At 33.6% G+C, this 13,533-nt stretch overlaps 1 protein-coding gene across 3 annotated transcripts in view; it reads right to left on the bottom strand.

Moving 5' to 3' along the window:
- LOC126698505 (tripeptidyl-peptidase 2) overlaps positions 1–13,533 on the bottom strand; it is a 71,468-nt gene that overhangs the window by 44,307 nt on the left and 13,628 nt on the right. Inside the window, exons 29-34 of one of the 3 annotated variants that reach the window (XM_050395781.1) lie at positions 12,780–12,872; positions 11,969–12,064; positions 9,855–9,953; positions 9,544–9,636; positions 7,082–7,285; positions 5,958–6,272 (exon numbers count right to left, since the gene is read on the bottom strand). The exons of the other annotated variants lie outside the window; for them this stretch is intronic. Of the exons in view, the coding sequence (XP_050251738.1) occupies positions 6,114–6,272; positions 7,082–7,285; positions 9,544–9,636; positions 9,855–9,953; positions 11,969–12,064; positions 12,780–12,872 (744 nt within the window). The 3' untranslated portion in view covers positions 5,958–6,113. Of the gene's footprint in view, positions 1–5,957; positions 6,273–7,081; positions 7,286–9,543; positions 9,637–9,854; positions 9,954–11,968; positions 12,065–12,779; positions 12,873–13,533 lie in introns of those variants that run through there. 3 annotated transcript variants of the gene reach the window in all.

Raw genomic sequence — 13,533 nt, 5'->3', positions numbered from 1 at the left:
ATATATATATATATATATATCTCTTAGTTCATCCACCCAATGACCCATAACTCTCTTGATGCCGCAAGACATAAGGACATGGCTGGGCACATATTTGGACAATGATAAGGGTGTAGGTGCATGACAGTTGGTGGAGAAATTAGTAAAGCTATATACAATTATAAAATAACCATAGATCCAAGATGGCCATACCTATTATTCTATTAGGTACACAAATAAGAGATGCCTCCTATAATAGTGGGAACAAACCATACCTATAGACTCCAACTCATATGTAACAACTCAAGGAAAAGCGCTAACCACATCTGCGCTATACCTCAAAAGGACTAGTCACAATTAAGATTCCTTATAATTGTTAATAAAGTCCAGATCTACCCAATAAATACCTGATGTGGGACTCATCACACACCCACACACAATCAATCATATTGGGGCATCACAAATATATATATAACAGGTAGTCTTGCCTTCATTGTCAATATCTTTATGTCATATTTTTAAATGGTGGCCTGAAATGAATTGTCCTATTGATTGCTCTCATATGGGATAAAGAAAATGAATTGTCCTATTGATTGCTCTCATATGAGATAAAGAAAATTATATATCAGTAGGTCATTGTGACATTTCATTAATCATTACAAAGTATATGCGAGCTCTAGCAAGTTGAAGATTCCATGAGACCTGGCAACAAAGCCTCATTGACCATTAAGATCACCCAATAAGGCTTGGATTCGAAATAACAAATCATGCTAAATTCAAAGTATCCCAAACCCAACCGAAAGAGATACGGTAGCTAGCTAGTAAAATAGAACTATATTCGCATACAGATGCTTAATCAGGAACTCATAAAATTTTGACACCGAAACTCTATGTCGAAACTATACTTTTACCCAAAAATTATTTTCCAACTCGAGAAGCAAATTCAACCTTGAATGAAATTTGACGGATTCTATAATGTCTCAATCAATAGAACTTTTGGCAAAGAAAGATTGAAAAAACACAATAAAGTAATGTTAAAAGCAATACGAAGTCAGATGCATGTCTTCTGTAGCAACAAGCATGCAAGCATGAAATAGGCACTCAATGTCAGGAGGAGTTGCAGGGCTGTGCAGCTCAGTATGCATTGCAGCACCAAGGTGCAGCCTAGCATGCACCACAGGAGCAGGGAAGACTACAATTGAATGCAGCACACAGTGCATCCCAATATCAAAGGCAAAACAGAGGTGCAAGCCTGAGTAATGAAGACTTAGAAGATCTGTTGGAGTCAATTCCCTATCACGAGCAGATTATACACTCTATACAAGGAATGATGCCAAGTGGACTGATGGTTACACATGGATGTACACGTCATAGCTAGGCAGTTTTTAGTTGTAACAACTTCCTCCATGAAATCAGGAGAGGTAGTTATTTTGTTTTGTACATAACTGTATATAAAAGGATAGGTAGAGAGATTTTGGAATTCAATTCATTCATTGTATTCATTTTCAATCAATGAAAATATAGTTTCTATTTAGAGAGTTTTTTACAAGTAAAACTAATGCAAATAGAAAAAACAACTAAGAAATTTACTTGGATTAATCAAAAAAACATTATAAATGTAACAAAAGCCTCTTGTGAGGATTTCACTAATAACAAACGATTACATAGAAGGCCTAAACAAACAATTACATAAAAATAAAAAAAAAAATAAAAAAAAAACATTATAAACGTAACCGAAACCTCTTGTAAGGATTTCACTATACATCACTGTCAATTTTTTTAAGACCTTCACCCCTCTCTCTGTATATATGTGTTAAAAATATTTAGTATTCTCAACAACAACAAAAAAAACATAGAAGGCCTAATTAATTCTTACGTACTCCTGGAGCATAAAAAATCGAGTTTCCTTCTCTCACATTCATAATGAGATCCACTCATTAAACGTAAATAAAACCTCTTGTGATGATTTCACTAATAACAAATAATTATATAAAAGTCCTGAGTAATTCTTAAGTACTTACTGAGTAAGGAGAATGGTACTCTCTCTTCTCACATTCATAGTGGGGTTCATTCATTAAATTTGTGATGGAGTTCACCATGAATGTAAGAGGAAAGAGCACCATTTTACTATACTTCGAAAACACCTAAGAATTTTCCGTGGTGAAGGCCAATGAATTAGCTCAATACTAGTTTTACAAAGGAAAAACTAAAATTTAGGGGGAAAAGCAATAAAAACGACTTTACTCCTTGAATAAAAGACATCTTGAAGAAGTGTCAGTGTTCGGTGCTTTCTTAAAAGCAACCCTCAGTATGGTCCATATCTTTGGCCAAGTAACAACTACTCAATTTGGCTGTTTTGGTCAGTTACTCGATGTTGGTTTCGATTTCATTATGTTGATGATTGAAGTGGTCCCGAAGAAAGAGTGGTCTCGATTTTTTTTTTTTGAGACACGTCTCGATTTTAATATCGAGATCACTCTTTGGTCTCAATCTTGAGACCACATTTTTAGTCTTGATGTCAAGACCAGGTTGAGATGGGCGAGCCAAGGGCTTGCACTTGCTTATCCTGCCAGGTGAGTCAAATCATTGTCCCATCTACTTATATATTGAGATTATTTTTTGAAATAATAAATAGATAAACACATTTATATCTATACAATATCTAAAAGTTATGAAGCATAACATTTAAGCTTGTTACATTTTTGTTGAGGCACATCATCGGTCATATCACCATTTTTTATTTTTTATTTGTTTCTCAATTTTTTTTTATAATATTAAATATATTAACCGATTGATTTTATATATTCATTTTAAGCGGTTTTTTTCTAATAATATCTTTGACAGTTTTAACTTTATATATACTTTGTATTTACACATTCATTTATTTCAATAGTATTTATTATTGCTACACTATTATTGAGTCACATTAAAGTAGCATTTCAGCCCATTTAAGTTAATTTGGTCTATTCAGTTCAATTGGTATATTTGGTCCATTTCGGTCCTGTTCGGTCCCACTCGGTTTGCTTCTGTCCATTTCCGTGTATAATATGTTTGTTTTGCTGCTCATTAAGTTTTTGTTCCACCACAGCAATACAAGTATACAACCACCAAACAAAAATAAACAGAAACGAAAACGCAGCTATAGTTTATTGTTAACTTTGTAGCCTTTGTTTCTCAAAAAAAAAAAAATGTGTAGCCTTTCAAATCGACAAAGTTGTGCAAGCTGCTTAGCTGCGCAAACCATGCGGCCACAAAATTCTGAAATCTGTTCTGGTTGTTTCTACAGGTCAAATTATTCTCCTTTCCATTTTTCAATTTTTTTTTCTTATTTGTTTTTTAAAGTAAGCTAAGCAAAATTATTTATAGACAAAATGATAATAGATCCAACAAAATTTAAAGAAAGAGCCCAATGGGCCAAGCTGCGAGCTATAATAGTAGAAAGTCAAGAAGTAACTACACAACCAAATACGGTATAAGAATAACCGAAGGCATTTGCAATGGTGGCTGAACAATCATCATCCCAACTTGGTCTGTAGACCAATGTTGATGGGATCCTTGCATCGGATCCAAAGATGACGAAACTGATCCTAAACGAGAGGTAATATGGAAAGTTATTGAAGTTGTAGCTCAATTATCACTTCTTTTATAGCATTTTTAATAGAAATGTCTAAGATTCAAATCTTGCTTTCCCAACTATCAAATTATATAAAATAAAATAAAATTGATATAAAAAAATAAAAAATAAAAAATTGATAGGAATTATATAAGTGCTTTGTATATTCAAATTTTGAGTCCAATTTATTTTATTAAACAATTTTTATTTTACCATTAGTATTAGTAGGAGGAAGAGGAACTCCATCTCTCTCGCTCTGTCTCTATCTCTCCCTCTCTCTCTCTCTCTCTCTCTCTTTTACATTTTCTATGTAGAAACTGGAATTCCCAACTTTAGCTTAAAGGTAAACTTTGAAGAGAGAAAAAACCTGTTAGTGGACAAGTGATAATTTTTGCTAAATTCTCCTAGCTGTAAGCACCCTTATAGCTCTTTTCCCTCCATTTTAATGAAACTAGATGATGTCCCACGCGATGCGCGGATTACTTTACAATTTCATTTGAAATTATTTATATATATATATATATATATATATATATATTAAGACCTACATATAATACTTATTTTATTGTATAATATGTATGTTTGCCCATAATATTGTTGAATATTTTGAAACGTGATTTTCTTAATTCATATTTTATTTTTAAAAAAATTATATAACACTATAAGACTATAACATATTACAATATTTATCGTTAAAAATAGATTTTATTTTTTAAACTAATTAAATGATTTGGAAATTTATAAATAAGAATTTAAATTAAAGCATAAAATACTTTTATATCCTAAAATTACATAAATTTAAGTAACTTCTCAAAACACTTCCTCAACCACTTTATTCCCACAACCAAATATGGAGATCTCAATCACAAACACCCAATTCATTATTTCAATGAAATTAAGGAAATCATTTGTAAGTATCAACATAAAGAGAATGCGATTTAACAAAGAGAAATTGGCGAAAAACACATCCATTTATCAAAATTTAATTGTCTTTAGTTGGACTTCCATATAATTTTTTTTTTTTTTAAAGTGAAAAATACTTTGAAATCATCATCGATTTTTATTTTTATCACTATAGCTCATACTGCACAAAATAACAGTAAAAAACATACAAAGAAACCTACAAAATATATATGAGTTCCATCACAAATATATAAAAAATAGCTAACTTCATAAATAATCAATTAGAATGTTTCTTTTTCTTTAGTTCTAAAACAAAATATATTTATAATTTTCCCAAACCAAAATCTCAAACACCCAAAGACTCAAAGTGAATTACAACATTCACAAAATCCACAATGTTCGACTTCAACATCAAAACCGTAAGCTACCATCACTAAAAAAAAATCGCAAGCCCTCTTCCTCGGTCATAGCCTACTCATATTGGCTAGATACAAATAGTACTACAATGTTAGAGTTATGTAGGTGTCATTGGAAGGTTGAAAGCAAATGACATCGTTTTTTGTCTAAGAGTATTTGAGATGGGATGGCATGAAAGATTGTGAGCATGTGTATATAAAAGAGTAGAAGTGAAAAGTGTGAATGGAAATGCAAAAAGTTTTTTGTTTATGAGAGGGAGGAAAAGTCTTAAAACATTGAACCAAATAATTATAAAACAAATAATAGTCTTAAAACATTGAACCAAAGTAATTAAAGAATCTTTATATTTGAATTTGTTCTTATCTCTGATATGATTTAAGAGTATTTCAATTCTCTTCGTAGAGTGCGTCACATGGCAGAATCTCATGCTCTCTCGCATGAGGTCTCTGCTTTTTTATATATATTGATGTCAAACTTTGTGTTAGTGTCTTTTTTTCTTTCTTTCTTTTCTTTTTTTTAGATTTAATTATTTGCAGCTTCCTAAAACTTCTTCTTTTTTTTTTTAGGTCTGTACTTTTACTTGGTTTATTTTTAAAGCAAGGTAAGGGGAAGAAAATAACCAACCCAAAGACACGAGGGTCAGTCATATTGGATAACGTTAGCCCAAGCTTGAACAAGAGGAGCTTCAGGATTGCTAATTTGCTACACCTACACGGCACAGCGAGGCAAGCTATTCCTTGCTGAAAAGCGGCAGCATCACACGCATGTCAACCAGCCCAGAATGGACCAGCATAAACTTTAGGAAGGAACCCATTCACAATCAGCAACGCTGGGAAAGTCCCGAGTTTAATGATATGAAAAGTTGGATACCACCATACCAGTATAGGCAGTTGAACACAAGATTCCACTATGGCAAAAAATCACAAGTTTAAGGAATCACTAATCCCGTGGGGTACAGAATAGTAAAGAGCCTAATAAACGCTGAATTAGGATCTTTATTATGCACATCACATGACTTCAGAGAATCTGACTTTACTATGAATGATTTAATTGAACAGGAGTGTGACATTCAATTGCATGAAACGCACTCATTGGATGCATGTTATTTCGAAAGGATCTGTGTGTACAGGAATAAATTATTCGAATGGGCCTATAGGGTACTTATTCAATACAAGACACCTATCTGAAATTTAGCAACCTTTTAGAAAAGTGGCAAGCTGGCTGGAAATCGCACGTGCATCCATTGTCTCTCATACGTTGCCAAATGACTCCATCCAATCTCATCAAGCAAAGAGAGCTTTAGTTCATAGAGCTTCTTCTTTGGAGGTTCCCCATCATCTTGAATTATGTCATTCAATGCCTGCTCCAGTAATAGGTTTAATTTAGACAAATGATCAATTCTTAAGTGAAATTCTTCAAATTTTATGTTTTCCTTTTCATGTTGGACGTCATATCCAGCAAAGCAGACGCAATATGATAGATTGACAAACAACTATGGGGTTGCACATGTCTCATTATAGAAACAGGTACTGTCCAGTATTTAAAGAAAATTTTGTGAAATTGGCAGCTGCTTGAAAATATTACCAATCTGAAAAGTTTTGTAATTTGTCAATCATATGAACACTTACATCATTTTGATTAAAGGATGGACAGAGAAAATACTTTATTACAAAAAATATAATATTATGATACTGGACCCCAAAGTTATACAGGCATGGAAAAGCATTCTGTATCATTTCAGAAGTCTTAGGTTGAAAAACAATTGGAATGTACTGCTCTAGTACAAGGATGAAGGTATTTCTGCAGGGTAACACTTCGTAGACATAGAATACAATTATAATCTCAACTCAACAAGTAAAGTTAGTTTTTGTTATTTCTGATAGGGTGCTTTCCCCAACCCACCCCACCCCCCAGTGTCGGAAGTGGATTTTTCTAATCCTAAAAATGTTTAATAAGAAGAACTACACCATTACAAACTATAGAGCAAATCAACATGCCCGCCTGAAAAACATAGAACTGAACATAGGCATCTTACCCTAAGTTCCAGCGACTCAACAACCATAAATATATATATATATATATATATATATATATATATATGTAAACGTGAAATATAAAATTCCATGATTGTCAGACAATAGATGAACATGAATGATGGAAGAAAATTACCTTCAATGCTGTTCCAAGCCTTCCACTACGTCTCTCACGTAGCACTAGGAGGGTGCCATATTTAGACGACTTCAAATCAACCCATTTCTTTAATTCTTTGAAGTTCTCTTCAAACAGATCTGGCAGGACACCAGACTCTGGTTGAGATTGATCACGAGTAATCTCCAAATCTTTAGATGAAGCCAAAGACGATGCCACCTTGCCCTGAAACAATAACGAGAAGGATGATGATAACAACAACAACAATGATGGTGATGATACACAACTATATCAATGAAATCTTTTTTTCTTTTTCTTTTTTTTTTGATAAGTAAAGTAAGAAATTTTATTAGAAAAACCAACCAAGTAAACTAAGTGTACTATAGTGGCACAACTTTTGATTGAACTATATCAATGAAATCTTGCTGCTTCTTCTCTCTTTTTTTTCGTATTTGCATACTTTCCAACAAAAAATTTATAAAACTAAAATGATAATTATAATTTTAAAAAAAATAAAAAATAAAAAAAACCTACTTAGATGTCACCTAATAAATTCGTCTGAAAAGGGGAATTGACTTTGACAAGAAGACAGATGAGTCTCACTAAATCCCAAACTTCTACATGGTAATAATCAGATGAGTTATCCCATTACCCAATAATCTCTCTAGAGATATGGACTAAAATGGTGGGAGACACGATGCATGAGCTGTACATACTGTCTGTGCCAATGGCTCTTACTAAAGTTAATTAGATATGTTTCATCAGCAGCCATAGCTTAAAAATGCAGCAAGGAATAAGCCATATATTACGGCAATCATGGCCTCAAAAGGTGATATACATCTTACCTTCTCACTGAAAGAATTCAGACAATAAGCAAACACAGCCCTCAAAAAGTGACAATTTTCTTTTTCTTTTTTTTCTTTTTTTTTTTTTTTGCTAACGTGATTATTTAGAGCTCTTTGAGTATTTAACTATTCCATCGGGTATTTGTAGCCCTTGGTCCCACACATACCAGGTAATTACATGGAAAAATCTCTTGGGGTTGGCCCATAGATGCTGGCCAGAAGTTTGAAAAAGTGACACAATTTTGTTTTACCTTTTCAATAATCACTTGCTTGTTGTAAAAGAGGCAATCATTTTCAAGCTAAGTATCACCTTTAAATCACACAAATTGGGATTTCCTATCTTCAAAATTTGGTTCATATAAATCATGCATTGGGTTGCAAAAGAATCACATAACTGTGACATCAAACTATCTGGATTTCCTATCTTCAGAATTTGGTTCATATATTTGTCTTACAATTTAAATTTCAATTAGAACAGCTAAGCAGGCTTGCACATTTCAAACTTCAGATCAATTTCAAATAGAACAGGTAAACAAACTGTGACATCCATGGGCAAACAAACTTCAGATCAATTTCAAATAAAACAGCTAAACACGCTTGCACATTTCAAAAATAATAAGCTAACATATGTTCCATTCCCTAAAGTTTGCATAAATTTAGTTTTTTGCCCCTAAACTTTTTCAAAATCATTGGCATTGCATGTGTAAATCTAGTAGAGATACAATTGAGCGTTGGTCATTATACTGCTATACTACTCAGTTCTGGGAGGCTTGTGTGATGCAGGGCATTTCAAGAGGCTGTTTACATTTGCAGCCTAGACACAAAACCAATAGCTAAGTCAGCAGCTAAGTTCAGTAAGGTAGTTCACAGCAGCAGCCTATGCAATTGAGCTCCAATTCATCCAGCAGCCAAGCAAATCCTCTTGTAAGGCATTGGCCAATAGGATTTAGACAATTGTCAACCATCTGGAAGACTGCCAATGCCAAATTGGGAACTTTTCTTTGAGAACTGTGTGTTCTTTGCAGAGGTGCCTAACGCCCTAACCACCTATCAATTGTTCTAAGCAACTCACTTTCCAACTAGTTCTAAATCATATCATAGCCCATCATACTTCCCTGCATCAAATTGCTCACATGGTTTTTTCTCTTTGTTTAAGTGCAACTTTATTGGACAGGGTGTCTGGCTGCCACAGAAGATGTTTGATTTGGAAAGCTGTCCTCCTGCTTTGTATAATGAGGATTATTTGGTGTGAAAGAAAAATCAGACTTTTAAGGGGTATGATCTTTCTATGGAGAAGCTGACAGCTGTATTCTTTAACACATTTGTATGAATGAAGGACTGTTATGGGCAGTCTTCCATCTTTCTCTTTTCCGAATTTCTGGATTTGTTAAAGTGTACTTTTTAAAAGGATCTTTGCTATAAATTTTATATATCTGTATAATTAAGAACACTTCTCTCCTTTTTCCTAGTAAAAATATTCTTTACTTATTCAATATCCAACAAGAAAATGAGGCAATATTTATAAAATTTTACATGATCACAAGCACATGTTATACTTGTTTTCAAAATTTAATTCTCACATAATATTACTTGTGATGTAATTACAAAATTTCTTAAAACAGAAATAATTGCTCCTACCTTTAGAGATTCAATATCTGCTAGAGCCAATCCTTTTTGGTACAGTGCCTCTGCTAATTGGTCACGGGTTATCTCCATCTTCTTCTTGTTTTTCTAGATTAAAATAAGAAATTATCAATTTTCACTCTCCAAAAAATTTAAAGTATGTGAGAGTGGCATAAGGTATATGTGAGAGTGGCATAAGGTAAGCAGCAATGAAAAAAATTGTTAATAGAGATCAAATTGCTAATAATGAGCCTCCAGAAAGAGAAAGAAAAGAGGGGGGGGGGGGGGGGGGGGGGTGCAGGCGGTAACAACAAGATGATACACACCTCTGCTTCCTCATCTTCAGGGTCACTTTTGAGCGAAAGAAATTTAGCCAACTCTTCTCTGTCAATACTATCAACCACCTCATTTGCACTGTCAATAACCTGCATTGTGGCACTTTATAAGCTCAAATAAAATAATAGTTCACATGTGCCCTCTCATTTAGGAATGCATACGCTTTTAAGGAAACCTGGAAAGTTTATGACTAATTCATTACACTCCCCAAAAATAATAATAAATTTAAAATAAAAAAAAATTGGTACATAAGGGCAATGGCCTGCATATTACCAAATTGCAAATAAAATTTTCACTGACTATGAAACATATTAGACTGTGTCTTATAAGAAATCCAACAGAGCACATTTGACCAAATGCTTTTGAAAATCACTCTCAAAATGAGATTGGAATTGGAATTGGCTAAATTTTGACCCATTCAACAACACTCAAAAAAAAAAAAAATACTCATTATTTTTCAGCAAACTTAGCATCAACTTTCTGTTAGCGACCCTAAAATATGATGCCTATGGCTAGATTTCTCAATTTGCATTGTCCAGTTTTGGTTTGCATTTTGATGCATAACAGCTAATGCTCTCTTCTACCCATGAACATCCCACATATATAAAGAAAACTGTGATTAAGTAGGCAGAAGATTATGAGTCAAGATGCAGTACCATCTCATTTCCTTCCCCACAAAATTCAAAATCTCTCTGATTTATATGGTGAAGGTCAAGAAGAAAATGCAGTAAGCATATTCCAAGCAAATAAAGCATCGTTGGTGGTGATCACTAGGCATCTTTTTTTCATAAATGTAGAGAATTTTTCTCAATAAGAGCCCTTTGGACTTGTCTCTAGCCAGTAAAACCAGAGGACAACTGACCTCATTCGCCAGAACCAGTTGTCAGGAAATCCAAGGGCATTCACCCCTGATGGTATGGTCGTCACAAGGTATCAGAAATGGTTTTACTTAATTCCAAAATTTCTAACCAGCTTTCAAAAAAAATACAAGTCTATGAAGGCTTGCTGACCATGCAAAGCCCAAGAGATAATTAGAAAAAGAAAAGAGAATAGCAGCCAATGTCTAGTGCCAATGTAGCTTCATGTAGTAGGTCCATTAGCCAAGAATCTAGCCTAGGTGGAAACCTAATCTTTTGAGAGTGATGAAGTACAAAACTGTTACAAAAGATTGGTATCTGCACTTCAGTTCTACTTAGACAATTGGGAACCACACCAAGTATTAGGTCTGTGTGGGGCCCAGAAGAATAATCTAGAGATCGATTATGCCGATTTGTATATGTTAAGCCCAATGAGATCAGTTTCCAGTAAATTATGGGATACTGAAACATATAATTGTTATGCAAATTGTTTTTAACTCACACCAGCATCAGGGTTAGCGAAAAACTTCTTTTTTTTTTTTTAAAGGTTTCTTAGTATAATGTATGATGGAGTAAGAGTTACAGTTTAATCAAGAAAATGAAAATTTAACAATTTTTTTATTTGTAGGATGAGCTAGGTCCACTGTGTTAGAGTAGATTTCTTTGTATCTGTATGTGAGATACAAAGAAATCTACTCTAACACAGTGGACCTAGCTCATCCTACAAATAAAAAAATTGTTAAATTTTCAAAACAGTGTATCTCTTACCAATCAAAAAAAAGAAAAAGATTTCTTTGTATCTCTTCTAAACAGTGTATTTGGCTAAACAGTAGAGTCAATAATTCAAATTCTCATACATGGAAGCCATGTCAATGGGCTCTAGCTAACATGGCACCTCCTCCCCAACTTAAGAACGGGTGGGGGAAACAAGCATGGATTTAAGTCCCACTAGCTGTAATTTAACACTGACAATAAAAAATAAAAATAAAAAACCATTTTTAAATCAATCTAAGATCTGGACCCACTACATTACTGCCTTAAGAAGGCACCATTGCAGCACTAGTGTAAGAGTCATATGAGAAGCCCAAAACAAATACAACAGAGGGCAACTGGAATACTATAATTGCTTGTTATAATAAAATAGACTTCATATCGCCTCTCTTTTTTTTTAATGAGTTTCACATTATCAATATGAAATAAGCAAGATTTTACGTTCATTTTGACCATACACTAGTTATAGTACTTACCTCTTCATCATGGTGGATTTTGTCCTTAATATTACTCTGAGAAAGCAAGCCTTCCAAAATTTTTGCAAGTAATGGAGTGTATTTTGGATATTCAGACTGCCAAAAAACAGATGAGACAGAGAGGCTTTAGCACCTTGGGCATAATTTGGCAGTCCAGGACCAGTAGTAGTTCCAGAAAAGACTTAAATAAAATGTTCTTCAATTTGACAAATACTCAAATTAAATAAAAAGTAAGCAAGATTCTTCAATTTGAATGACCACAAAATCCCAATTACATTTATTGGATAAGTAAATAAAGTATCTACAAGAAATAAACATAAAGGAAGAACCAAAGAGCACAGGTTGTGTACTAAAGTATTCCCCACAAATACTGAACGTCCATAAAAAAATCCAAAAAAGACCTTAAACAATTGCCACCCCACTATGTGTGAGTTTGGATAGCGGCAGTAGTGGTGTTTTGCGCGTCTGTGTTTTTTTGGCTAGGTCCCGTGCACTGTTCAAGGGACCCGCAAGTACGGAATTCAGCAAATTTTTCTTTAAAACTGGGTCCCACGACACAATTCACACATTTAAAAATTATTTTGTTATAGTGTTTTCAGCAATAAGTTTTCAGTTTTTAACAATAAGCGGTATCCAAACAGACCCTATATTAAAGAGGGAAAAAATTTAAATGTTCCAGCTGACTGGAATATCAACAGGCCTAGCTGGCCTTGGAGTTCACAAATCCTGCTACAGAATGCCAATAAAACCTAAGTCGTAAATGTACAAGTCTAAATTTCATTAAGAATATGACAAGAAGCTAAGCTCTAACCTTAAGAGAGACTGATAACTTTTTCCATTCTGAGCGTTCTTCATCACTATCTTGCTTTAGGCTTGAAAGAACTTTTATCTTCGCATCTCGAACCTGATTGACAAGCAACAGCATCAAGAATCTGTAAAGCTCAGATAACAAACTGGAAACCTTACAAATAACAACCTAACAGTCCAGAAAAATTGAATCATAGAGAAATGGAAGGACTCACAACAGAAATATGCTATCAGTTTCAAAATTTAAAATGTCACTGTCATGTGTATGTGCTCTGTCCTAGAAGAATATAATAAATACAATGTCACTACACATACTAGTGATTCTATACATATGTAGGAAAAATGAAAAATGATTTTTTCATTATATAACATCATTTTTTGATAGACTTTAAAAGCAAGCATTTAAAGGTGTTCTTTTTTTCTTTTTTTATGCATATTCTTTGGAAAAGGTAAAGTCTTCGTAGTTATCAGTATGTAGCTCCATTAATTCATCTTGCCCACCACATAAAAGGAGCCAACTCTTATCCTTTCTCTTCAATACTTATGGCCCAATGTCCAATTCACCCCTAGAGATCGATACTTTACATTTTCAAAAAAAATAATTGCACACAAGGCATGATAAACATTTTGACCTTTTTTTCTTGGTGGAAAGAAGACAAAACAAGTATGAAAAACCGTAAAACCTCCTGGAAGATTCTATAATAAAGAATGCAAGCACAAAGGCAAAGAACGCAACAATATTAAATTACATAACATAT

The sequence above is a fragment of the Quercus robur genome, chromosome 9 (assembly GCF_932294415.1).
Source record: "Quercus robur chromosome 9, dhQueRobu3.1, whole genome shotgun sequence".
Lineage (NCBI taxonomy): Eukaryota > Viridiplantae > Streptophyta > Magnoliopsida > Fagales > Fagaceae > Quercus > Quercus robur.
The sequence above is the reverse complement of the archived record's forward strand: the minus strand, read 5'-3'. Positions and strand labels throughout refer to the sequence as shown.